Source organism: Balaenoptera borealis (genome assembly GCF_965194805.1).
Source record: "Balaenoptera borealis genome assembly, chromosome: 1".
NCBI lineage: Eukaryota > Metazoa > Chordata > Mammalia > Artiodactyla > Balaenopteridae > Balaenoptera > Balaenoptera borealis.
The window spans coordinates 172,165,173-172,190,100 of NC_138860.1; the positions used below are offsets into that span (position 1 = coordinate 172,165,173).

General features: G+C 45.4%; 1 protein-coding gene across 2 annotated transcripts in view; it reads left to right on the forward strand.

Annotated features, from left to right (window-relative positions):
• PTAFR (platelet activating factor receptor) overlaps nucleotides 1-24,617 on the forward strand; it is a 42,390-nt gene extending 17,773 nt beyond the window's left edge. For both annotated transcript variants that reach the window (XM_082348452.1, XM_082348453.1), the window contains one exon: nucleotides 21,386-24,617. In XM_082348452.1, the coding sequence (XP_082204578.1) occupies nucleotides 21,402-22,460 (1,059 nt within the window). In that variant the 5' untranslated portion in view covers nucleotides 21,386-21,401 and the 3' untranslated portion in view covers nucleotides 22,461-24,617. The remainder of the gene's footprint in view (nucleotides 1-21,385) is intronic.
• The last annotated feature ends 311 nt before the right edge of the window (nucleotides 24,618-24,928 follow it).

Consider the following 24,928-nt stretch of genomic DNA (forward strand, 5'->3'; position numbering starts at 1 on the left):
AGCTGGGCTCTAGGTGCGTGGGTTTCAGTAGTTGTGGCACGCGGGCTCACTAGCTGTGGCTCGCAGGCTCTAGAGCACAGGCTCAGTAGTTGTGGCGCTCGGGCTTACTTGCTCCGCGGCAAGTGGGATCTTCCCGGACCAGGGCTTGAACTCTTGTCCCCTGCACTGGCAGGCAGATTCTTAGCCACTGCACCACCAGGGAAGTCCCAGTGTTTCTGCTTTTAAGGGAATGTTTTGGCATCTTCTTCAGGCCCAGAGGCTCTTGCTTAAAAGGAATTCCTCGTGACCAAACTTTCCCAGGGAATCTGCTCCCCTCTTTGGTTCTCTAAGGCCGAGGCAGTGCTGAAGTGACCTCAGAGACCTCACTGGGAGGTGGTGATGGTGATGAGAGGGGGCTACCTAGATCTCAGGGGCTGGAAGCCATCTGCTTTACTAGCTGTGTGGCCTTGACCATGTCACATCCCCACTCTGTGCCTCCGTTTCCCAAATTGTCAAATGAGGATAATGCCGTCTCCCCAGCATGAAGATCAGGAGAGGAAAAGGGTCTGGTACAGCGCTGCGTACTTGGGAATTCACTAGATGCTGGGTTTTCCCAGGGGGATGATGAAGAGGATAACCAGGTTGCTGGTACAAAGTGCTTGGCTCACAACCTGCTTCCCCCGTCAGGTCCCAGGTGCTAGGGACAGAGCACAGGCTGGTAGCCCCTGTCCTTCACTGGCAGGTCCAGATGTGGGTGTGGTGAATGGAGGCTGCTGCCCAGACACTTGCTCACCTGTAGAGAATGAGGGGACCAGCAGAGTCTCTCCCCAAGCATTCAGGAAGCTCTGATTTAGCTCTTGACTGAATACACAGCAGTGTTCCAGGTGCTTAGAGTGTGCGTGTGTGTGTGTGTGTGTGTGTGTGTAGGTGCCAGGGAAGCAAAAGAAAGAGATGTCCTTGCCTTTAGGTACTGACAACCCAGCCAAAGAAAGAAGCCCACTCCAAAGTTGCAGAGATGGCCCTGGGCCTGAGGCGGGCACTGGGGCTTTGGCATCAGCTCTTGCTTACAAGCTGGGACCTTGGACAGCTCAGGACCCTCACTTCCCTTCTTTGCAGATTGGGGTTTAAGTGCTGACCTGTGAGTTTGTGGGGAGGATGAAGTAAGAGACTGGGTGGGAAAGTGCTTCGTCAATCGTAGGATGTTGCATGAACGTGAGCCAATGTGTTACTGCTGATACTGACACCGTAATTCTTACTGTAAATGCCTCAAGGAGGAGGGATTTGTTTGTTCCTTGTTTTATCCTTACCCTTCGCACAGAGTTTGGCATGTCGTATAATCTTGGAACATGAATTGAATAGTGAGTGATAAAGTAATATGTTGTACTTGGAAGAGGATAGACAGTGAGCCAGAGGCCCAGCATCTTGTCCCACCTCTGCCCCTGATACTGTTGTCACCTTGGGCAAATCCTTTCTCTTCTCTGGGCCTCAATTTCTCCATCTGTCCAATGAAGGTTTGGGTAAGAAAGTCACAGTCTATGGTGCTAATAACAAAATATGCCTCCAGGACTGAGTTTCCTCTCTTGACTGGTGGGGGGTGTGTGTGACGAGAGGCTGGGATATTTTTGGCCTTTTATAGGGAGAGTTTTGTGGAGAAACCTCCTCTTCCCTACCCGAAGCCTTTGGACACGCCCTTGTTGAGGAGAAGGGGATGCTCCTCTTTTCCAGTGGCAGCCCCTCCTTTCCCATACTGGTCTCCTGCTCCCCATGGATAGACCCAGGAGTGGGCAGCAGCTGAGCTATGGCCTGGGAGCACTCCCTGAGGGGTCCTGGGAGAGTGTGTCTGGCTTCGGAGTGGAGCCCGTTCCCAGAAGGGCAAATGCTGGGCCCCCGGGGCAGCCACGTCTCTGACTAGCAGCTGTCGGGTTCCTTGGAAGGATGGTGGGAGGAGAGAGAAGCCTCTGGGGTATCTTTGTGCGTGCATGTGTGCCTGTGGTTGTGTGGGGCGGACTGGGGAGTTGCTCTGGCTCTATGCTATACGTGTGCTATACGCGTGCTACACGTATAGGTCCCAGCTCTGCTATGGCTATACGTGTGCCTGGAGCATGACCAACTGCAGGTGGGCCCAGGACAGCCCAGCAGTTCCCAGAAGCAGGATCGTCAGCAAAACCAGCTGAGAGGTTGGTACTCCTTTCTTCCCTGTGTCTTCAGCCAAAGAGAATCCAGAGCCAGTTTGTGTGTGTCTGTGTGTGTGTGTGTGTGTGTGTGTGTGTGTGTGTGTGTGAATGAGATGGTGGTGGGGGAGACTATGTGGGGGGAAGACCATCACTCGGCAGCCCCTCCCCCCTTCTTAATTCTACAGGAGGGGACCTTCAGGGTCTAAGTTTGGAGCTGAGCTCAGCTGGCTGATGGGAGAAGCATGTCAAAAATTTCTGCAGATCTCTTCACAGTTTATAAAGTCTGTTTCAATTCCCCAAATGCCTTACTGTTTACCAAACCCTTTATCACGCCCAACCATCTTCCTTCTCACAATAGTGTTTGAGGTCTGGTGGGGGAGGGGTGTGTGCAGATGAAGATCCCAAGGCTTAGAAATGGGGAGAGACTCACTCTAGGTGGTGGGTGGCTTGGCTGAGATCAGAGCCCAGATCCTCTGATGGTAATTCCTGATCGTAATTCATATTTCTCTTCAGCCATCCTTGGTTGCTGCTTCCAAAGGAGGAGATATGTGGCTGCTTTAGTACATTGCCGATTTGTTTGCTCATTCATTCATTCATTCACTCAACAAACATTTTCTGAGGGGGAGGGAGGAGCTCACAGTTACTGATCAATAACCACGTGCATCAATTGCTTCATTTTGCACTTATAACTCACCCTGTGAGGAAAGTTCTATTATCACCATTTTGCAAATGAAGAAAGAGAGGCTTCAAGGGCTGAAGATCAGCTAGGAAAGAGCAGAGCCAGGTGCAGATCTGATTCTGTGTGACCACAGGGCCTGTGTCCTGTAACCTACATTTTCCCCTGGGCCAGCCCCTGAAGATGTCAGAATGATTCCTGGTATAACAGAGGTGTGCCCTTGCTGGGGAAGCCCAGAGGAAGAAGCACCTCCCTGGGTGCCCCCTCTTCCCTGCCCTGGCTGACTTCCAGGAAGCAAGAAGTGGGGGAGGGTGACTCACAGACAGATACTATCTGGGTATCTTGGAGCCAGAAGGAGAGACTCAGGCCAGCCTCAGGGTCCCCCAACTCCACAGGGATGTCCTAGGACAGATGAGCAGAGACTGAGTCTCATCAATATAATATATAAACCTGGGATCAGGTGGGCCCCAAGTGAGAAAGAAAGTTGGGAAACTCTGATGCCCAGGCCACCCCCCATCTCTGGGGCCCTAGACCCTGTCCCTGACCTCTCCCCAGACAATGAGCTCCATTCATCCACCAATACATGTACCTAGCGTGGTGCTAGCCTCCTTGTACTGGAAACCATGCGGAGCCTAGTGCAGAATTCCCCAGAGGTCAGGAAACTTGCTCCCTTTATTTGCCCCTCAAATCCTTCTGCTTCCTGGACAAATGGTAATGAAACCACTCCATGAGGGGAATTTTTAGAGGATATGACCAGAAGCACAGAGGCATGGCCAAGCCAGGGCACAAATGTCAAGCATCAGGGGAGGCCAGAAAAGGAGGTAACTCATTTATTGAGCATGTTAGAAGTTTAACTGCTTTCAACCTCAAAGCTATACTGTGAGGTCAATGTTGATATCATTTCCGTTTTATTGATGTGAAAACTAGGACTCACAGAAGGGAAATGATTAAACTATGGTGTTTTAAACCTTTATTTTATTTATTTATTTATTTATATTTTTTGGCCGCGCCGCATGGCATGCGGGATCCTAGTTCCCCAAGCATTGAACCTGTGCCCCCTGCAGTGGAAGCGCGGAGTCCCAGCCACTGGACTGTCAGGGAAGTCCCTGAACTATGGTGTGTTATTGGTCCCAGGGAATCTAAGGGCTGGGAGTGGCTGAGGCTGGTGTGAGAGGGTTTGGAAGTGAAGGATGAGGGACAATGTGACTCTGTGTGTGTGTGTGTGTGTGTGTGTGTGTGTGTGTGTAATGCCTGAGGACCTGTACCCAGGGAGTTCCCAGCCCAGAAGGGAAAGAGAAATCAACAGCCATTATAATGAAATGTGATGTGTTACGGGAACCAGAGGTGGCACCTCTAACCCTTTCTGGGGTAGAGAAGTAAGACTAACAGTGACCAGCATTCACTGAGCTCTTATTATGGATCAAGCATTTTCCATTTAATCCTTACAAAAATGCTATGATGTAGTGTTAGGATTCGTTTTTTTTGTTTTTTTTTTTTTAAACAGATGAGTGAACAGAGGCTTATGGAGGTGAAATTGTCTTGGGCAAGAATTGGCTGATAGCATTTTGCCAACTGTCTCTAGCTGCCATTAAAAGATGTGACTGGTTCCCAGAAGTTTTCAGGGTTAATGATATATCTGGAAGTCTGATATAGGTGGCTTCAAGCTGGGGTAAACTTGGGATGAGCTAGATGTGAATGGTTGCAATGACAGTGGTGCTATTTTGAGAAACATTTGATCTGATCTAATCAGCTGACTGTCTGGATTTCCTGTAGATACAGCTTTTTAGAGCTGTTGATCATGAATACCTGAAATTGTGCTACATTATTCACTGAATCTTCGCACCATGCTGGGAGCTATGTGCTTGAAATATTATCAGCTCCATTTACAGGGGAAGGACCTGAGGCTCAGAGAATGATAAGCTTGACCATGGTCGTGAAGCCAGGACAGAGACAGGATTTGAATGGAGGTTTGTCTGACGCCAGTCTGGTGTTAACCACTGTCCTTTCCCAAATACTTTATATCCTTTATCTCACTGGGTGCTCACAAAAAGCTCTATAGGGTAGATGTGTTATTGTCCTCATTTTATAGATGAGGCCCAAAGAGGGGAAGCAGTTTTACCAAATGTCACACAACCATTAAGTAAAAAAGCTGAGCCATATGAGTCCAAGTTAAAATTATACAATGTATTTTCAAATCTGCCATCTCTGAGACCCATTAAAAATTGTTTTTATTGTGGTAAAAAACATGTAAGAGGGATTTACCCTCTTAACAATTTTTAAGTATTGTTAACTATATGCATTTGTTATACCACAGATGTCTGGAACTTTTTCATCTTGCATGACTGAATCTCTGTACACATTGAACATCAACTCCCTGTTTCTCCCTCCCTCCAGCCCCTGGCAACCACCATTCTATTTTCTGTTTCTGTGAGTTTGATTACTTTAGAAACCTCATATAAGTAGAATCATTCAGTATTTGTCTTTTTGTGATTGGTTTATTTCACTTATTAATATCCTCAAGTTTCATCCATGTTGTAGCATAGGACAGGATTTCCTTCCTTTTTAAGGCTGCATAGTATTTCATTATACATATATACCACATTTTGTTTATCCATTCATCTGTTGATGGACATTTAGTTTGCTTCTACCTCCTGGCTATTGTAACTAGTGCTGCTGTGAACCTGGGTATACAAATACTTCTTCAAGATCCTGTTTTCAATTTTTTTTTGGAAATATACCCAGAGAGATTTCTAGATCATTTGGGAGTTCTATTTTTAATTTTTTGTGGAACCTCCATACTGTTTTCCATAGTGGCTGTGTCATTTTATATTCCCACCGACAGTGAGTGCATAAATGTTCCAATTTCTCCACATCCTCACTAACACTTGTTATTTTCTACTTTTATGATTGAGGCCATCCTAACGGGTGATATCTCATTGTGGTTTTGATTTGCATTTCCCTGATGATTAGTGATGTTGAGCATCTTTTCATATGCTTTTTCCCCCCCCTGCCTCTTGGCAATTTTTAAAAAAATTTAGTTTATTGAAGTATAGTTGATTTATAATGTTGTGTTGATTTCTGCTCTACAGTACAGTGATTTAGTTATACATACATATATATATACATTCTTTTCCATATTATTTTCCATTATAATTTATCACAGGATATTGAATATAGTTCCCTGTGCTATATAGTAGGACCTTGTTGTTTATCCATTCTATATATAATAGTTTGCATCTGCTAATCCCAAACTCACAATCCATCCCTCCCCATCTTTTCATATGCTTGTTGGCCGTTTGTATATCTTTGGAGAAATGTTTCTTCAAGTCCTTTGCCCATTTTTAATTTTTTTTGTTGTTATTGAGTTGTAAGAGTTCTTTATATATTCTGAATATTAATTCCTTATGTTATTTGCAAATATCTTCTACAGTTTGGTAGGTTGGCTTTTACTCTGTTTCCTTTGCTACACAGAAGTTTTTAAGTTTGATATAGTTCCAAATGTCTATTTTTCCTTTTGTTACCTGTGCTTTTGGTATCATACCCAAGTAATCATTGCCCATTCCAATGTCATGATGATTTCCCTCTAGGTTTTCCTCTAGGAATCTTATAGTTTCCAGTCTTATGTTTAGGTCTTTAATCCATTTTGAGTTAATTTTTGTATGTGGTTTAAGATAAGGGTCCATCTTCATGCTTTTGCATGTGGATATCCAGTTTTCCAAATACCATTTGTTGAAGAGACTATCCTTTCCTCATTGTGTAGTCTTGACACCTTTGTCAAAGATCATTTGACCATATACGTAGGGATTCATTTCTGGGCTCTCTATTCTGTTCCGTTGGTCTTCATGTCTGTCTTTATGTCAATACCACACTCTTTTGATTATTGTACTTTGTAATATGTTTTGAAATCATTAAGTGTGAGGCCTCCAGCTTTGTTCTTCTTTCTCAAGATTGTTTTGACTACTGGGGGTACTTTGAGATTCCTTATGAATTTTAGGATTATTTCTTCTATTTCTACAAAAAATGCTGTTGGGATTTTAATAGGGCGTTGAATCTGTAGATCACTTTGGGTAGTATGGACATTTTAGCAATATTAAGTCTTCCAATCCATGACCGCAGGAGGTCTTTCCAATTATCTGTGTCTTCTTTAATTCCTTTCAGCAATATTTTGTAGTTTTCAGTGTACAAGTTTTTTGCCTCCTTGGTTAAGTTTATTCCTAAGTATTTTATTCTTTTTGATGATATCGTAAATGGGATTACTTTCTGAATTTCCTTTTCTCTTAGGCCCATTTTTAAATCTTCATTTTACCAGTGAAGAGACAGAGACACAGAGTCATGGGGTGAGTTTAGTGTTTGAACCAGGATTTGATTCCAGCTTCAACGCTGCCTGGCAGGAGTTAGATGAATGCAGAGCAGTCCCGCCCTTGCCTTTGCCCTGTTCAATTCCCCACTTTGGGGAGCAAAGGTAAAAGCAGGGCCCCAGGTCGAAGGCAACTCTTCCCGGGGCCTTGCAGCCTCTGAAGCACCTGTTCTCAGGCAATAGGACAGGTCTGTGAGTGGATGAGTTGGCCAAGGAGTGGTTTGCTTCCACCAGGGGCCACAGCTTGGCCTGGGAGAGACAGGATGGGCCTTGGAGTTCAAAATCTCACTGGCCACTTCCCAGCTATGTGACTGTGGACAAGTCTGTTTCCCTCCCTGACCTCACTTTTTTTTGCTGGGAAAATGGGCATTATGTAAAACTCACCTTGCAAGGCTGATTTGAGGAGGAAATATGATCATGGGTAAGAGGTGTCTGTTTGTTTAATCAGTGAATGATGTCCAGTGCCCTGAGCTTAGGTGAGCTGGCTCTGGCTCCCCTCCAGTCATGCCCTCCCCCACAGAGCACGGAGTCCTTGGGTCCAGGAGGGAGTGCCCACTTGGAGCCAGTGCCCCTCCCATGCTCCCAGGCTTGCCAGGCTGCGAGGAGCTGCTGATTCATGGAATGTGCATGAATTTAGATATGACTGATTTATAGCTTATAAATATTTAGACATTTGTACTCTTGACCCCAAATGGCCCCACAAATGTTAGGGGCCAGTCTGACTGGTAAACCCAACGTCCCAACCCACAGTCCACACTGGGGAAGTAATCAGCACATAATTCCTTCTGCCCAGATCTCAGTGGTCCCTCTGACTGTCCAGCTGAGGATGGGAGCCCTTTCTCTAGGTCCCCTAGGGGCTGGGATTGTTTGCAGACAGTATGGGAATGGCAGTCAGTGGGGGTTGGGACTGAATACTCTGCAGGGCAGAGGGTGGGAGATACAGATGGTAGAATTCTTCTTGTCTCCATAAATATTTATGCCCCCCTAGCCCACCCCCCAGCTAAATGCTGGGCCTGGGCCTGCTGCCCGGCCTTGATCCATCAGGGAGCCCTGCCCACGTGTTAGGCTGAGTGGTCTGAGGCGCCTCTTCCTTCTCCCTCCAAATGCTCCTTCCCTTCCTGAGGCGTTGAAAGCTTTTTTGGCATTAGCCCAACACCCTGTCTGGAGCTGGCAGGAAAGCCAGTATGTGGTTTAGAGTCCCTGGGGTCACTGGTGATCCACAGTCCCCTCCCCTGGCTCCAAGTGACTGGGCCAATAGTGAGAGGAAAGCCTGACCATTTGTGGCTACTTTGCATGCTTATCTTTGGAAACATTGTTTGCCTTATAAGATTTTGCAGATGAAGAAGCTGAGGCTCAGAGAGGTGAAATCACTTGCCCAAGGTCACACAGCAAGTAAATGGCAGAGCCAGTTAAGAACACAGGTCTTTCTGACTCCAGAGGCCTTTTCCCTACCCTGCCTTTTCCCCCCAGAGAGACTGGACACCTTTCCTTCATACTAGTTTCCTCTGAATAATTGTCAGGGCTTGGTCATTCGTTCATTCAGTCTTTAATGTCTGACACTGAAGATAAAGAGATAAAAGAGATCTAGTCTCTGCCCTCAAGAAGCTCTCAGCCTGGCGAGGAAACATCCACAGAAATCAATATTTACAACATACAGTGTCAGATGCTATGCTGAGGAATGTGCCCAGTACCATGGCAACCCAGAGAAGGAGGCAACTCATTCTGCCTGGGGCAGACAGAGAAGGCGTCCCAGAGGAAGCACTCTTTAGATTAGGTCTTCAAAGATGAGTGAGATTTTGCTAGGTAAAGCAATAGGCAAAAGGCATTCTCAGTAGGGGCCACAGCATGTGCAAAGGCACAGAGGTTTGCGGAGAAATCGTTTTTAGAGAAGCAGCAAGAAGTTCATTGTGGCTGGAGTAGAGGGCGAGTGGTAGTAGAGGCTGGTGGGAGATGAGATGGGGAAGGAGCTTGCACTTGGTCCTGGGCAATGGGGAGCCATGGAAGGTGTTAGAACAGGCAAGTATGTGGCTGACAGTGTGTGGAGGCACAGCACTGCTCAAAATTCAGTGTGCGCGCGAATCACCGGGGAATCTTGTTAAAATACAGATGCTGAAACAGCGGGTCTGGGGTAGAGTCAGGTTCTACATTTCTAACAAGCTCACAGGTGATGTTGATGCTGCTGGTGCAAGGACCGCACTTTGAGTAATGAGGTTGTAGAGGGCTCACTCTGCCTTGTCTGGAGGCTGCTCTGGGGGGCAGGCAGCCACTGATGCTCTTTTGTCACTGGAGAGATCAGGCCTCTACCATCTTCTTGGGTCAGCCCTCTTGCAGCCCTCACAAAAGAGTCAATCTTGTTAGTTGCTAGATACTTGTTCACTAGACAAATGTTTGTTAAGCTCCTACTCTGGCCAAGCTTGTGTTGGGTGCTGGGGATGGAGAGAGGAATTGGAAATGCTACTTTCTGGTCCATGTCGCCACCATCTCTTGCCTCTGACATAGTCTCTCTGCTTCCACTCTTGTCCTCTACCACCTATTCTCTGCCCAGCAGCTGGAGAGAGTCAGATCCTGCTGCTCGTGTGCTTGACATAGTCCAGCGGCCCTCTGATGTCTATAGAATAAAACCCAAACTCCTTACCATGGCGTAGGAGTGATTTGGGGTCTGTTGCCCTCAGATCTCATCTTACTCTTCCCATTTCTCTGGGGACACTGACCCTTCAGTTCCCCGAACGTGACACATTTATTTTTAGCTCAGAATATGATGAACTTATTCCCACTGCAGACCCTTTGCACGTGATACCCTTTGCCTGGAATATGCTTCTTCTAGATTTTCGCTTGACTTATTCCTTCTCACTCTTTAGATTTTAGCCAGGGGAAGACACAGGTTTTGTAGGACTCTGAAGCTTATACAATATGTGGGCCCCTCTTTAAGAGATACCAAATTATAAATATATAGTTAGAAACAAGGCCTAGGAAGGGGTCTTAAAGCTTAATTCCTTGGCTTCATGGTAGATCTGCCTCTAGTTTCATTTATATGTCACCTCCTCTGAGAAGCCTTCCCTGGTCACTCTATTTTAAGTAGCCCTCTATCCAATCTTCATCATGTCACTATTTTTATTTCTTTTACTGAATTCATCACAATTTGAAATTACCTTGTTCATTTATCTCTGTACTTATTTTTGTCTGTTTTCCATGACTAGAGTATAAGCTCCTCAAGGGCCAGAATCTTGCCTGTTTTATTCCTGCAGTGTCCCCAACACAGTGCCGGGCACTCAGCAGGGTGTCAGGTGAATGAATGGACATGGTCTCATTCCTCAAGAAGTTAAGGCCTAGTGGCAGGAGGACACACACAGGCAATTTCAGTGAGCTTTGGGAGCCCAGGGGATGGGCACTTAACCAGGTCTTGGAGGAGAGGCAGGATGTGAAAGAGTCGGAGAGGCTTAAAAAAAACTACCTGGAGGAAAGGAGGCCTGAGCAGCCTTAAAGGATGATCAGTAGTCAGCTGGGCAGAGAGAGGGAGGGGAGCATGAATGAAGGCGTGGATGTATGAGCCCCCAGACCCGGAGGAGACTAGGCTGGTTACATTTTGGGTGATTTCAAGGGTTCTATTGATGCAAAGGGACATCTGGGCATTATGTTTGGGATGAGGGCCAAGGGAGTGGGAGTCACCTGGGGACCTGTGACAGGAGAGAAGGCAGCAGAAGTAGGAAGGGCCTGGGTGGTGGGTATTGGAGGCGCCAAGGACGAGGCTACTGGCAAAGGCAGGGGTTCCGCCCAAGACGTCCACACTGATTCTGGTCCTGTATCTGAAAGGAAGAGGCCTACCTCTGCTGGGCCTCCTGTGAGGGCCGTGTGGACTGGGGAGGCTCTGGGTTAGGACGGACCTGAGTACACATTGTCGCAGGTTGAGTTCCTGGGAAGCTGCTTCTCACTTGAGATTAGCACACCGGCATGTTTTTCCTGGAATATTTTAAAGCAAAACTGAGATATTGTGTAATCCTACCTATAAATTCTTCAGTATGTGTGTATAATAGATAAGAAATTAAAAATCTGAAAGTGTATAACCAGTATATCACGATCACAGCCTCACAAAATTAGCATCAATTTCTTTTCTTTTTTTTCTGGCTGTGCCTTGCAGCTTGCGGGATCTTTGTTTCCCGACCAGTGCCGAGTCCTAACCACTGGACTGCCAGGGAATTCCCAGCATCGATTTCTTAATTCCATCTAATACTTTGTGTTTGAGTTCTCCCAGTTGTCTAACAAATGTATATATATATTTTTTACAGTTAGTTTGTTTAAATCAAGATACACACAAAGGTCCACACACAGCCTTTATTTGCTTAACTCAGCTTCTCGAACGAGAATTTGACATTTCCACTTCCTTGCCTCTCATTCACTCCTGAACGCATGCTTAGGAAACTATGTCCATCTGATCAGGGAGATAGATTTCTGAGTGGCCCTGTGCAATGTTTGCTTTCCTGTCTTCATTGTGCTGGATCTCGCTGAGGCTTTTCACACCATTGGCCACTTGCTGCCACACTCTTGAAACTTTCCTCTGTCGGGTCTTGCGTGGTGGTCCCCTGGTCCTCCTCCTACATCTTGACCATCCTGTTCCTACCTGCAGTGAACATTGTGGGACATGACTCTTTTTGAATTATGGTTTTCTCAGGGTATATGCCCAGTAGTGGGATTGCTGGGTTGTATGGTAGTTCTATTTTTAGATTTTTAAGGAACCTCCATACTGTTCTCCATAGTGGCTGTATCAATTTACATTCCCACCAACAGTGCAAGAGGGTTCCCTTTTCTCCACACCCTCTCCAACATTTATTGTTTGTAGATTTTTTGATGATGGCCATTCTGACCAGTGTGAGGTGATACCTCATTGTGTTTTGGTTTGCATTTCTCTAATGATTAGTGATGTTGAGCATCCTTTCATGTGTTTGTTGGCAATCTGTATATCTTCTTTGGAGAAATGTCTATTTAGGTCTTCTGCCCATTTTTGGATTGGGTTGTTTGTTTTTTTGATATTGAGCTGCATGAGCTGCTTGTAAATTTTGGAGATTAATCCGTTGTCAGTTGCTTCATTTGCAAATATTTTCTCCCATTCTGAGGGTTGTCTTTTCATCTTGCTTATGGTTTCCTTTGCTGTGCAAAAGCTTTTAAGTTTCATTAGGTCCCATTTGTTTATTTTTGTTTTTATTTCCATTTCTCTAGGAGGTGGGTCAAGAAGGATCTTGCTGTGATTTATGTCATAGAGTGTTCTGCCTATGTTTTCCTTTAAGAGTTTTATAGTGTCTGGCCTTACATTTAGGTCTTTAATCCATTTTGAGTTTATTTTTGTGTATGGTGTTAGGGAGTGTTCTAATTTCATTATTTTACATGCAGCTGTCCAGTTTTCCCAGCACTACTTATTGAAGAGGCTGTCTTTTCTCCATTGTATATTCTTGCCTTCTTTTTCAAAAATAAGGTGACCATATGTGCGTGGGCTTATCTCTGGGCTTTCCATCCTGTTCCATTGATCTATATTTCTGTTTTTGTGCCAGTACCATATTGTCTTGATTACTGTAGCTTTGTAGTATAGTCTGAAGTCAGGGAGCCTGATTCCTCCAGCTCCGTTTTTCTTTCTCAAGATTGTTTTGGCTATTCGGGGTCTTTTGTGTTTCCATACAAATTGTGAAATATTTTGTTCTAGTTCTGTGAAAAATGCCATTGGTAGTTTGATAGGGATTGCATTGAATCTGTAGATTGCTTTGGGGAGTATAGTCATTTTCACAATGTTGATTCTTCCAATCCAAGAACATGGTATATCTCTCCATCTGTTTGTATCATCTTTAATTTCTTTCATCAGTGTCTTATAGTTTTCTGCATAGAGGTCTTTTGTCTCCTTAGGTAAGTTTATTCCTAGGTATTTTATTCTTTTTGTTGCAGTGGCAAATGGAAGTGTTTCCTTAATTTCTCTTTCAGATTTTTCATCATAGTGTATAGGAATGCAAGGGACTTCTGTGCATTAATTTTGTATCCTGCTACTTTACCAAATTCATTGATTAGCTCTAGTAATTTTCTGGTGGCATCTTTAGGAGTCTCTATGTATAGTATCATGTCATCTGCAAACAGTGACAGTTTTACTTCTTCTTTTCTGATTTGGATTCCTTTTATTTCTTTTTCTTCTCTGATTGCCATGGCTAGGACTTCCAAAACTATGTTGAATAATAGTGGTGAGAGTGGACATCCTTGTCTTCTTCCTGATCTTAGAAGAAATGGTTTCAGTTTTTCACCATTGAGAATGATGTTGGCTGTGGGTTTGTCATATTTGGCCTTTATTATGTTGAGGTAGGTTCCCTCTATGCCTACTTTCTGGAGGGTTTTTTATCATAAATGGGTGTTGAATTTTGTCGAAAGGGAAGCGCAGAGTCTTAACAATTGGATTGCCAGGGAAGTCCATTCTCTTTTAATGTTGGGCTCTTCAGGGTGTAACCCTGGATCCTCCTGGGTGTTTCTCAGGCACTCCACCTGTGATATGGCCCCCACGAAGTTCATCCTCTACGCCCCACACTCTTCCTCCTCTGTTTCATCTCTGTGAAGACAGACACCACCCACCTCCAGTCATCTGGGCCAGAAAACCTGGCCATCCGTGTCTCCTCCCTTTCTCTCAACCACTATCCCGTGCATCTGTAAGTTCTGTCCATTCCATCTCCCAAATCATTCTCACAGCCATCCATTTCCATCCACTCTGCCATGTTCCAAGCTTCCCTTTGGTGCTCTGGACAGTTGCAGTTATCTCTTTGTTATCTCTCTGCCTCTGACCTGAGGCCCCTCCAATTCATTCTGTACACAACGTCAAAGTCGTATTCCATAAACCTGAAACTCCACATCCTCCAATGACTCCCCATTTCCAGCAGAATCAAATACAAACTCCTTTAGCCTAGTATGCAAGACTCTACTTCAGTTGACTGATGCTTGCTTTGTAGGTCCTGTCTCTCCTCACCACCACCCCACCCACCTTTTAAGTTTTAGCCAAACCAAACTTCTCAAGTTCCCTGAGAACAAGGCACATCCTCTCCTGTTCTTCCAGACGTCTTCCTCTCTCCCAGCTGCATCTGGTTAACTCCTTGTCTTCCTTCAGCATAAGCAGGAGTCGTTCCTCACCGTCAAGTCTGGGTCACAGGCACCATTCAGAATGACCCTGACATCTAGAACCTCCACCATCCTAACACTTAGCACCTATCTATTTCTGAATCTCTCTCTTGAGAAATGGCCTGTGAGCCACAGAAGGACAAAGACGAGGTCTGTTCTCAGAGGCCTCAAGACTCTGCCCAGGCTGGCAGCAGTGAGATTGTCCAGTGAAGGCATGAATGAGTGACTGAATGGGTGAGCTGGGCTATTCTGTGTGTGCCCCATTCACATGGTGAGACTATTTTTTTAAAAAAAAATCAATTAATACCAAAAAAAACCCCCAAACCCCCCAAAATCCATGATGAACAAAATACCAAAAGTTTAAATGAAGACAGGATCATAATAGTGCCAGGCAGGGCCGTATTAGAGCCTGGGGCAAAAAGAAGCATCAGTAATACTGATTTTGATTCTTCAAATGATTGCAAATGATCTTCAAATGATCCAAATATTATTTATCTTGATTACTGAGGTTTTTGGCGCTCCCTTAAATTTTGCACCCAGGTGAGCACCTCGTGAGCCTTATTCAAATCCTGATCCTCATGGGAAGACTTTCTCAACAGGCCTGGGCAGGGGTGGTATAAGGGGCAGGGCCCAGGAGGATGTCCTGAGTGGAGTCCTTTGCCTGGAGAAGGATAGTTTCTGGAGGACAGTTGTCCCTACTCCACTGTGCTGGAGCCTAAACCCAAGAAGAGGACAGGACTTACTTAGGGGTGGGGATAGGGTGTTGGGGGTGGATAGGGATGTGACTTCCTCAAAGACCCAGATGAGCACCACACACCTCCCAGCTGTGGGCTGCTCCCCACCCCCGCCTCTCAGGCCCCAGGAACAGGGTCCCGTAAGGCAAGGCACGAGGGTCCAGGAGGAAAAAGAAACAAGGCCAGTCCCAGATGAATGGGCGTCTTAGGCTCAAAGGAAATGGGGGGACGGGGCGGGGTGGTGAACTGAGATTGTGGAGCATTGATTTTCAAATTTTCTGGTCTCAGGATCTCTTTATATTCTTAAAAATTATTGAGGGCCCCAGAGAACTTTTGTTTACATGGGTATATCTACCAATATTTACCCTCTTCAAAATTAAAACTAAGACATTCTAAAAATTTTTGTTTTTAAACGTAAAAACCAATAATAAACTCATTTCATGTTAACATAAATAATGTTTTTAGTGGAAAATAACTAAAGTTTTCAAAACATAAGCAATTTAGGGAGAAGAGTAACATTGATTTACATTTTTTTTTTGCCAATCTCTTTAATGTTGGGTTTAATAGAAGACAGCTGGATTCTCATATTCACTTCCACACTCAGTCTATTGTGATATGTTGTTTTGGTTAAAGTATATGAAGAAAATCTGCCCTCACACAGATGTATGTGTATTTGTAAAGGGAGGAATATTTTAATGGCTTTTTCAAATAATTGGTGATACTCTTCTTTGATTCTACATCAGAACTCCACAAATGGTAGTTTCTTAAAAGTTAGTTGCAATGTATACTGAATCATATCAACAAACTTTTTGTCATCCGTGAACAAGGCAATGTATTGGTCTATCTTGCCCTTTGAATCTTTTACCTCTATGTAATTTTGAAACATCATGCTTTCCTCATTTGAAAAATATTGGTTCACTGCGATATACAGGTCTTCCAGATATTGACCTTTCATTATAAGATATCAAAAAATTGTATTAATTAATATCACTACCAATCTCATCAGAAAATTCTTTGATATTGGAAAGCTGTCAAGCTCATGCTGGCAGATACAGATTTTCCAAAAATTTTGATCTTTTCTTGAAAGTTCAAATTTTTTTTTTTTTTTTTTTTTTTTTAAATTAATTAATTTATTTATTTATTTTTGGCTGTGTCGGGTCTTCGCTTCTGTGCGAGGGCTTTCTCTAGTTGCGGCAAGTGGGGGCCACTCTTCATCACAGTGCGCGGGCCTCTCACTATCGCGGCCTCTCTTGTTGCGGAGCACAGGCTCCAGACGCGCAGGCTCAGTCGTTGTGGCTCACGGGCCCAGTTGCTCCGCGGCATGTGGGATCTTCCCAGACCAGGGCTCGAACCCGTGTCCCCTGCATCGGCAGGCAGATTCTTAACCACTGCGCCACCAGGGAAGCCCCGAAAGTTCAAATTTTAATCATGGCAGCAAAATCCCATCATTGGTTTTCCTTGAAGTGACAGGATCAATTTATATAGTGACTTTTTGAGAAAAAGTCTGCCAGATACCCAAGTCTCTGAAAAGCCATAGTTTGCCAGTCATTTTTTCAAGTGATAATGATGATCCAAAAAACAGCTCAGCTCACAACTCAAACAATGTCATTGGTTCTTTTTCTGAAGACAACCACTCTACTCCAGTTTGCAGCAGAGATGTTTCATGTGTATTTCCCATTCCGATACACAGATTATTAAAAAGATGTGTACTGGGCTTCCCTGGTGGTGCAGTGGTTAAGAATCCGCCTGCCAATGCAGGGAACACGGGTTCGAGCCCTGGTCCGGGAAGAGCCCTCGAACCACAACTACTGAAGCCCACGTGCCTAGAGCCCGTGCTCCACAACAAGAGAAGCCACCGCAATGAGAAGCCCGCTCACTGCAACGAAGAGTAGCCCCCGCTTGCCACAACTAGAGAAAGCCTGTGTCCAGCAACAAAGACCTAATGCAGCCAAAAATAAATAAGAATTTAAAAATTTGTAAAAAAAATTAAAAAATAAAGTGAAATTGGCTTTTTCTTTTTTAATTTTTTTACACTGAATGCATAGCTGTGAAGGATATGACTCCTATGGTAGTTTGGTGTCCCTGCCTTGATTGGTGCTAAGGAGCCAGCAGTTTTGCTCACCCTTTTGTACTGTCAGCGCAAATGTCAGTCAACTCAGTGAAAAAGACAAATAATGTCTTGGTATTATTATGATGATCATTTTGACCTCATGGATTCCCTGAAAATTTTCAGAGATAGACCTCCTCTCTCATCCCTCGTTTGCATGGACCACCCTTTGAGAGTTATTATCTTACACCTTTGGGATCAGATGGCAGGGTCACCTTTAGGAGTAGAAAAGATCCCAGCTGAGTAGAAGCTAGCAATTTGCTGCTGAGGAAGCAGAATAAAAGTATGTAATTCAAATCAACTATGTAATTCACAGTGCGACTTGAGGGTGAGTTTTTTGTTTTTAAAGGAATCGCAATGATTTCTTGGAATAATGGAACCTACATTTATTTAATTAACATAGACAAACCACCACCATATACTAAATAGAACAAAGAACAAAATTTTTCTCAATCAAGAGAAAAATTCTAATTACAGCCAGTGGTTTCTTTAAACTCACCTGTAAGTATCTATAGACTTCTTCAAGTGTTTCCACTGCTCTGGGGCTTCCTAAGGGGTGGGTGTAATTAACAAGGCTTATTACGCATTCCTTTTATTTATCGATTCATGGTGCTGGGAATAGTGTTGATTAGGCAGACAAGGTCCTTGATCTGCCGGTGCTCACAGTCACGTGGGAGAGTGTGAAACAATCATACAAACATGAATACGATTACAATTGTGCTAAGATTTAAGAAGAAGTACGGGGAGCTTTGAGATGGGACCTGACCTGACCTGGAGGTCATTGAAGACCTCCCTGAAGAAGTGAAATTCAGCTAAGGTCTGAAACATGAGTTGGAGTTGGCCAGGTGGCAGTGGGGTGTGGATAGGGAAGCATGTTCAAGGCAGTGGCATGGCTATGTGTACAGGCTGAAGCAGGAGAGTTCTGGGTGGGTTTGAAGACCCACCTGGGAAGTCCATTTTGGCTGGAGCCTGGTGAGAAGGTGGCATGAGATGAGGGTGGAGTGGCAGCCAGAGGTCAGGGCAAGGGCCATCAGGTGGCCTTTTTTCCAGTTCCTGGAACCTACCAATCTCTTTCCTGCCCCAGTGCTAGACTCATGCAGATCCCTCTGCCTGGAACTCTCCTCCTAGGCTCTTCTTTCAGGCCTCAATGGAAATGTCACCTCCTTTCAAAGTAGATATCTTGGGACTTCCCTGGTGGCGCAGTGGTTAAGAATCCGCCTGCCAATGCAGGGTACACGGGTTTGATCCCTGGTGGGGGAAGATCCCACATGCCACAAAGCAACTAAGCCCATGCGCCACAACTACTGAGCCTGCGCTCGAGAGCCCGTGAGCCACAATCACCGAGCCCATGTGCTGCAACTACTGAAGCCCACGTGCCTAGAGCCCGTACTCCACAACAAGAGAAGCCACCGCAATGAGAAGCCCGCTCACTGCAACGAAGAGTAGCCCCCGCTCGCCACAACTAGAGAAAGCCCGTGTGCAGCAACAAAGACCCAATGCAGCCAAAAATAAATAATAAATAAATAAATAAATTTATATTAAAAAAAGTAGATCTCTGTTTTCTTCTCCATGTCAGCACCCTATTTTCTTCGTATAGCAGCTATGTTTGTTTACACTGCTTTTGTCTATCGCCCCCACGAGACTCTAAGTTCCCTGAGGGCAGGGTCCTGTCGGTCATGTTCACCCTGCCTCTCTTGTGTTTGGCAGTGAGCCTGACACACAGCTGGTGTTCAGAAATATTTTTGATTGAATGTGTGAATGAACAAATGAAGACAGAGCTAGATTTGAGATCTTGGCTCAATCCCTTAATGCTGTGTGACCTTGGACAAGTCACATAACCACTCTATACTCCGTTTCCTATTCTGTAAAATGGGGATCTTACTTCCTATCTCAAAGGACTTGTGCGAGACTCAAAGGAGGTAATGCGTGTGGAAGCACTGAGCAGGGTGCCTGGCTCCAAAAGAGGTGCTCTTAAGTGTTAATTGTCTTCCTTGCTTCTCACTGCCTATTCCCTGCTCTTTTCACTCTACTATGATATATGATGAGCCTTGGGCCTTGCTTAATCCCAAGTCTCTTGCCATCCCATCCCCCTCAGCTGCAACACAAACATAAGAGGGGCTTCCAGGCTCACGTGATGGCAACATAGTGGGAGGGACAAGAGAGGAGGGAGGAACTGGTTTTTCTGGACGGTGGATGGGGACAAAGAACTGTTGAAAATGAACCAGACTTTGGGTAGTGCGAATATGGCTACTTTTAATCTTCTTTCATGTACAGTTGAATCTTGAACAACACAGGAATTAGGGGCGCCACCCTCCCTGCAGTTGAAAATCTGCTTATAACTTTACAGTTGGCTCTCCTTCTGTGGGGTTCCGTATCTGTGGATTCATCCAACCATGGGTCGTGTAGTATTGTATTTTTGTACTGTGTTATATTAATTGTATTGTATTGTATTAATCAAAAAAAAAATCCATGTATAAGTGGACCCACACAGTTCAAACCTGTGTTGTTCAAGGGTCAACCATACTTAAAACAAACAAACACCTTTTTGTTTTGAAATAATTTTAGGCCTTCAAAAAAGTTGCAAGATAGTACAAAGAGTTCATTATATGCCCTTCACCCAACATTCTCAATTTATAAAACCACAGTACAATGATCAAAACCAGGAAATGAACATGGATACAGTATTATCTAAATTATAGACCTTATTTGAACTTCACCCGTTTTCCCCTAACAATATTTCTGTTCCCGGGTACAATCCAGGATCCTACTTTGCACTTAGTTGTCCTATGTCTCCTTTATATCCTCTGATCTATGATAGTTCCTCAGTCTTTCCTTGTCTTTCATGACCTTGACACTATTGATCAGTCATTTTGTAGAATGTTGCACAATTTGGCTTTGTCTGATGTTTTCTCATGGCTAAATTGAGATTATGCATTTTTGGCAAGAATACCACAGAAGTAGTGTTGTGTCCTTGTCAGTACATCGTACCAGGGGTACATGATGTTGACATGTCTTACTAATGATGATGCTACTCTTGTTTACTTGGTTAAAGTATTGTCTATTGGGCTTCTCCACTATATATTTTTCTTTTAAAATTATACTTAAAAATTTTAAATTACTAAAGCAATGCACACTCCTAAAAAGTTTAAACAAACAAAAAAAAATGTAAAGTAATTATACTTCCAACCAAGCCCACCTCACCTTCCCAGAGGTTTCACCACTGTCATCGCTTTGAGGGGTATCCTTCTAGATCATTTTCTATATCATATACAAGTATATAACGGGGTCATACCAACTTTTTTGTTTTGTTTTGTTTTACTTAACAATATTATCCAGGGACAACTTTACATGGCAGTACAATCAGATCTAACTCATCCTTTCTAATATATAGCTACTATTTCATTCTCTGGGTGACTCTAATATACATCTGTGTATTTTCTAGATTTCGTATGAGCACGTGAATTATTTTTTAACATAAGACATTTTACCATCAAAATTTTTATCTCAAATTTCATCAATAGAAAAATATTCAAGGGCTTCCCTGGTGGCGCAGTGGTTGAGAATCTGCCTGCCAATGCAGGGGACACGGGTTCGAGCCCTGGTCTGGGAAGATCCCACATGCCACGGAGCAACTGGGCCCGTGAGCCACAATTACTGAGCCTGCGCGTCTGGAGCCTGTGCTCTGCAACAAGAGAGGCCATGATGGTGAGAGGCCCGCGCACCGCGATGAAGAGTGGTCCCCACTTGCCACAACTAGAGAAAGCCCTCACACAGAAACGAAGACCCAACACAGCCATAAATAAATAAATAAAAGAACGTGAATTTCTTTAAAAAAAAAAAAAAAAAAGAAAAATATTCAAGTTTTGTCAGAAATTAAAAACCGTAGAATTTAAATTTTTTAAAAAATTTAAATTTCCATCTGTTTCATCACCAGGAATAGATTATCTAAAACTCTAAGTCAAAACAAGCTAGAGAATAAAAAAGTATATTTTTAAATGGAACAAGAGAAAAGAAACTGAATTGCCACTGATTTTATTGACTGTCAGAGGCCATTCATTTAAAAAACACACCATTATTTTATGTAGGAAGAAAAAAATTGCCAATTAATTGGAAAATGCCATCAACTTTAGAGTGTTTAAAATGTGCAAAATGGGAGTCTTGGAACTGAGTAAAAAGATAGTCCCTTGTTAGCCCTTCATTAACCAGAATTTCTGTGTGGTCTTCCAGGCACAGGTAGGATCCTATGACCAGCTGCCCATTCCAGCCCACAGTGATGGAGGCAAATGATTCCTCTCGTGTGGATTCTGAGTTCCGATACACCCTCTTCCCAATTTTTTACAGCATCATCTTTGTGTTGGGGGTCCTCGCCAACAGCTATGTGCTGTGGGTCTTTGCCCGCCTGTACCCTTCCAAGAAATTCAATGAGATAAAGATCTTCATGATGAACCTCACCATGGCTGACCTGCTCTTCCTGGTCACCCTGCCCCTGTGGATCATCTACTACTACAACGAGGGCAACTGGATTCTTCCTGAATTCCTGTGCAACCTGGCTGGCTGCTTCTTCTTCATTAACACCTACTGCTCAGTGGCCTTTTTGGCCGTCATCACTTATAACCGCTTCCAGGCTGTAACACAGCCCATCAAGACCGTTCAGGTCACCACCCGCAAGCGTGGCATCCTTTTGTCCCTGATCATCTGGGTGGCCATTGTGGCCGCTGCATCCTACTTCTTCATCCTGGACTCCACCAACACAGTGCCCAACAAGACTGGCTCGGGCAACGTCACACGCTGCTTTGAGCACTACAAGAAGGGCAGCATCCCGGTCCTCATCATACACGTCTTCCTCGTGTTCAGCTTCTTCCTCGTCTTCCTCATCATCCTCGTTTGCAACCTGGTCATCATCGTCACGCTGCTCACACAGCCGGTGCAGATGCAGCGCAGTGCGGAGGTCAAGTGCCGGGCACTCTGGATGGTCTGCACAGTCCTGGCTGTGTTCATCATCTGCTTTGTGCCCCACCACATTGTACAGCTGCCCTGGACCCTGGCTGAGCTGGGCTTCCAGAACAGCAACTTCCACCAGGCTATTAATGATGCACATCAGGTCACTCTCTGCCTCCTTAGTACCAACTGTGTCTTAGACCCCATCATCTACTGCTTCCTCACCAAGAAGTTCCGTAAGCACCTCTCGGAGAAGTTCTACAGTATGCGCAGCAGCCGGAAATGCTCCCGGACCACCATGGAGACAGGCACCGAAGTGGTCATGCCGCTCAAACAGGTCCCTGTCAATTCCCTCAAAGATTAGTCCCGGATTGTTGGAACCCAGAGGCCTATCCTCCATGGACATCATGGAGTGACCTGGGGGAGGAAGGGGTGTCTGATGTGGCCCTGACACCTCCTCCCTGGGCAGTGGCGGCCCATTAGGTATGGAGGCTACCTCACCAAGGTGTCGATGCTGGCAGAGCCAGACTGCTGGGAAATCCAGAACTTGAATGAGCCCTTTCAGCCACCTTTGGGCACATGCCATAATAACCTTGGTTGGTAACCTCATCCTGAGCGCCTGAGTCTGATAGTTCTGGAAGGAGTGTCAGGGCCGGGGCGGTCCTTGGGGTTTCACACTGAACCACCCCGTTCACCCTAGCAGGACAGCAGTCCCAAATGCGTAAGTCCTAAAGTTTTGGGCAACCACTCCCTTTATCACTAAAAAGTCAGAGAAGGGGTTTTGGAAAAGGGATGCTTCCCTCGCCGTGTGGCACCGTCTTTGGGACAGACTTCTGAGCTAGGATGGTGCCACCCAGTCTCTACCTAAAGGCACAAGGTCTTTGTGACACTTCTTAGGGGAAGTGGCTTGGTGGAACCTTCTCCCGAGTCATGCAACAACCTGTACTGAGTGGTGAGCAGAGAAGATAAAACATGCAGAGACCGAAAGCTAGGACGGGGAGCCTGTCTCCTGGGGCAGACGTGTGTTTCCGCACAGGCCTCACCTCAGGCCTGGGGCAGCTCTGGGGCAGCGGGAGAGACACAACACCCACATCCACTTTCTGTCTCAACAAGGGACCCTGATGAAGAAACTCCCGCAGGACAGCCACCCACTGTGGGTGGGCAAAGTCCCCTCAAAGCCGAATTGGGGCCCTCCAGGCCACTGCGATGCCCAGAGGCTTCCGTGGGAAAGGACGGTTAGGCTGAGAAGTGCCTGCAGGAAGGCCTCCAGAGCGGAAGGAGCCCGTCAGCTCCGCTCCCCACCTCACCTTCTGCGAGGCCCCTCTGACGTAGCTGCCACGAGCTGAGAAGAGCAACTAGAATCCCAAGGGCAGGCAGGCACTTTGAGGTCTGGGTGCAGAAGAGAGGTGAAAATTTCTCTCGAGGAGTTCTAGATGCCTGAGCCTCCTCTCGCACCCTGAGCACCTGCAGTGTGAACCTGACAGCCTCAGACCCAGGGGCTTGGAGGAGCCTTCCCTGGTTTCCAGAAATCATCTTCCCTTCCAGCCAGTGACCCCACAAAGCTGGGATCCTCGTTTCCCGCATACTGGGCTGATTTTGATAAATGCCTCCCAATGGGCCAGAGACCTGCTTGGGTCTGGGATGGCAGCTGTGGGCTGGACTTAGCAGGTGGTGACTAGGTGGATAGTGCAGCGGACTTGAACTTCAGTGTCACACAGACCCAGGTTCAAGCTGTGGCTTTGTCACTTCCTGCCCAGGGCCTGTGAACTGAATTTCCGGCCTCATAGAGTTATGAGGAGCAGAAACCTCTTGGTCAGGCTGACTGCTCATCCCAGATTCTCCCGTCTTCTGAGAATTTGTTTCCCCCTAACCCTCCGATAGGAGCTGAAGGGATGAGAGGTGAGCGTCTGGCTCTGGTGGGGCCAGTCAGGTTCTCGCTTGGGAATAAGTAGCAAGATTCAGGGATGCTCTTTCAGGCTCTGCAGGCCACTTACTGGAACACATTTAAACTCTGGAGCTGTGTGTGTGTGTGTGAGGGGTGTGTGTGTGTGTGTGTGTGTGTGTGTGTGTGTGTGTGTGTGGCCAGCGGGCCAGGGTTGAGGGAGGCACCTGCATGAATTTAGTAGAGAAAACGGCTCTGCTCATAGAGAAGACAGAGATGTGCAGAGCAAAGCAGAGACCAGGGGGGACCGCAGGGGCCTGGAGAGAGGAGGGGCAGTGCTTCCAGGGGCCTGCTGGCTCCCTTCCTCCAGGCCCAGCCCTTCTCGAAGCTCAACATCTGCGCTGCTTCCTTTGGGTCCTTGTGAGATTTCCTGTTAGGATACATTTTCTTATTTTGCTTAAGCTGATTTGAGTGATTATCTATTACTTGCAACCAAAAGAGTTCTGAATGAGATAAATGCTTGTATGCTAAAGCACAGTGTTTCTTGAATTTCAGCCGTTTGTGTACTCCCCTCGTAAATTTTGCAATATCCATGTACCATCTGTATGTTTACTCAAGAAATATATTTCTCTAAATTGAGTCACTTTTTAAAACTTTCACCTGTTTAAAAGGATGCTTTAGAACTAAATTGTAAATGAAAACAAATGCCACCTGCCACACACACAAGGTAAACATAAACACAAAACATAAATATTAAAATCAAGGGACTTCCCTGGTGGCACAGTGGTTAAGAATCCGCTTGCCAATGCAGGGGGCACGGGTTCGAGCCCTGGTCCGGGAAGATCCCACATGCCGCAGAGCAACTAAGCCCATGCGTCACAACTACTGAGCCTGAGCTCTAGAGCCCGCGTGCCACAACTACTGAACCCGCGAGCCACAACTACTGAAGC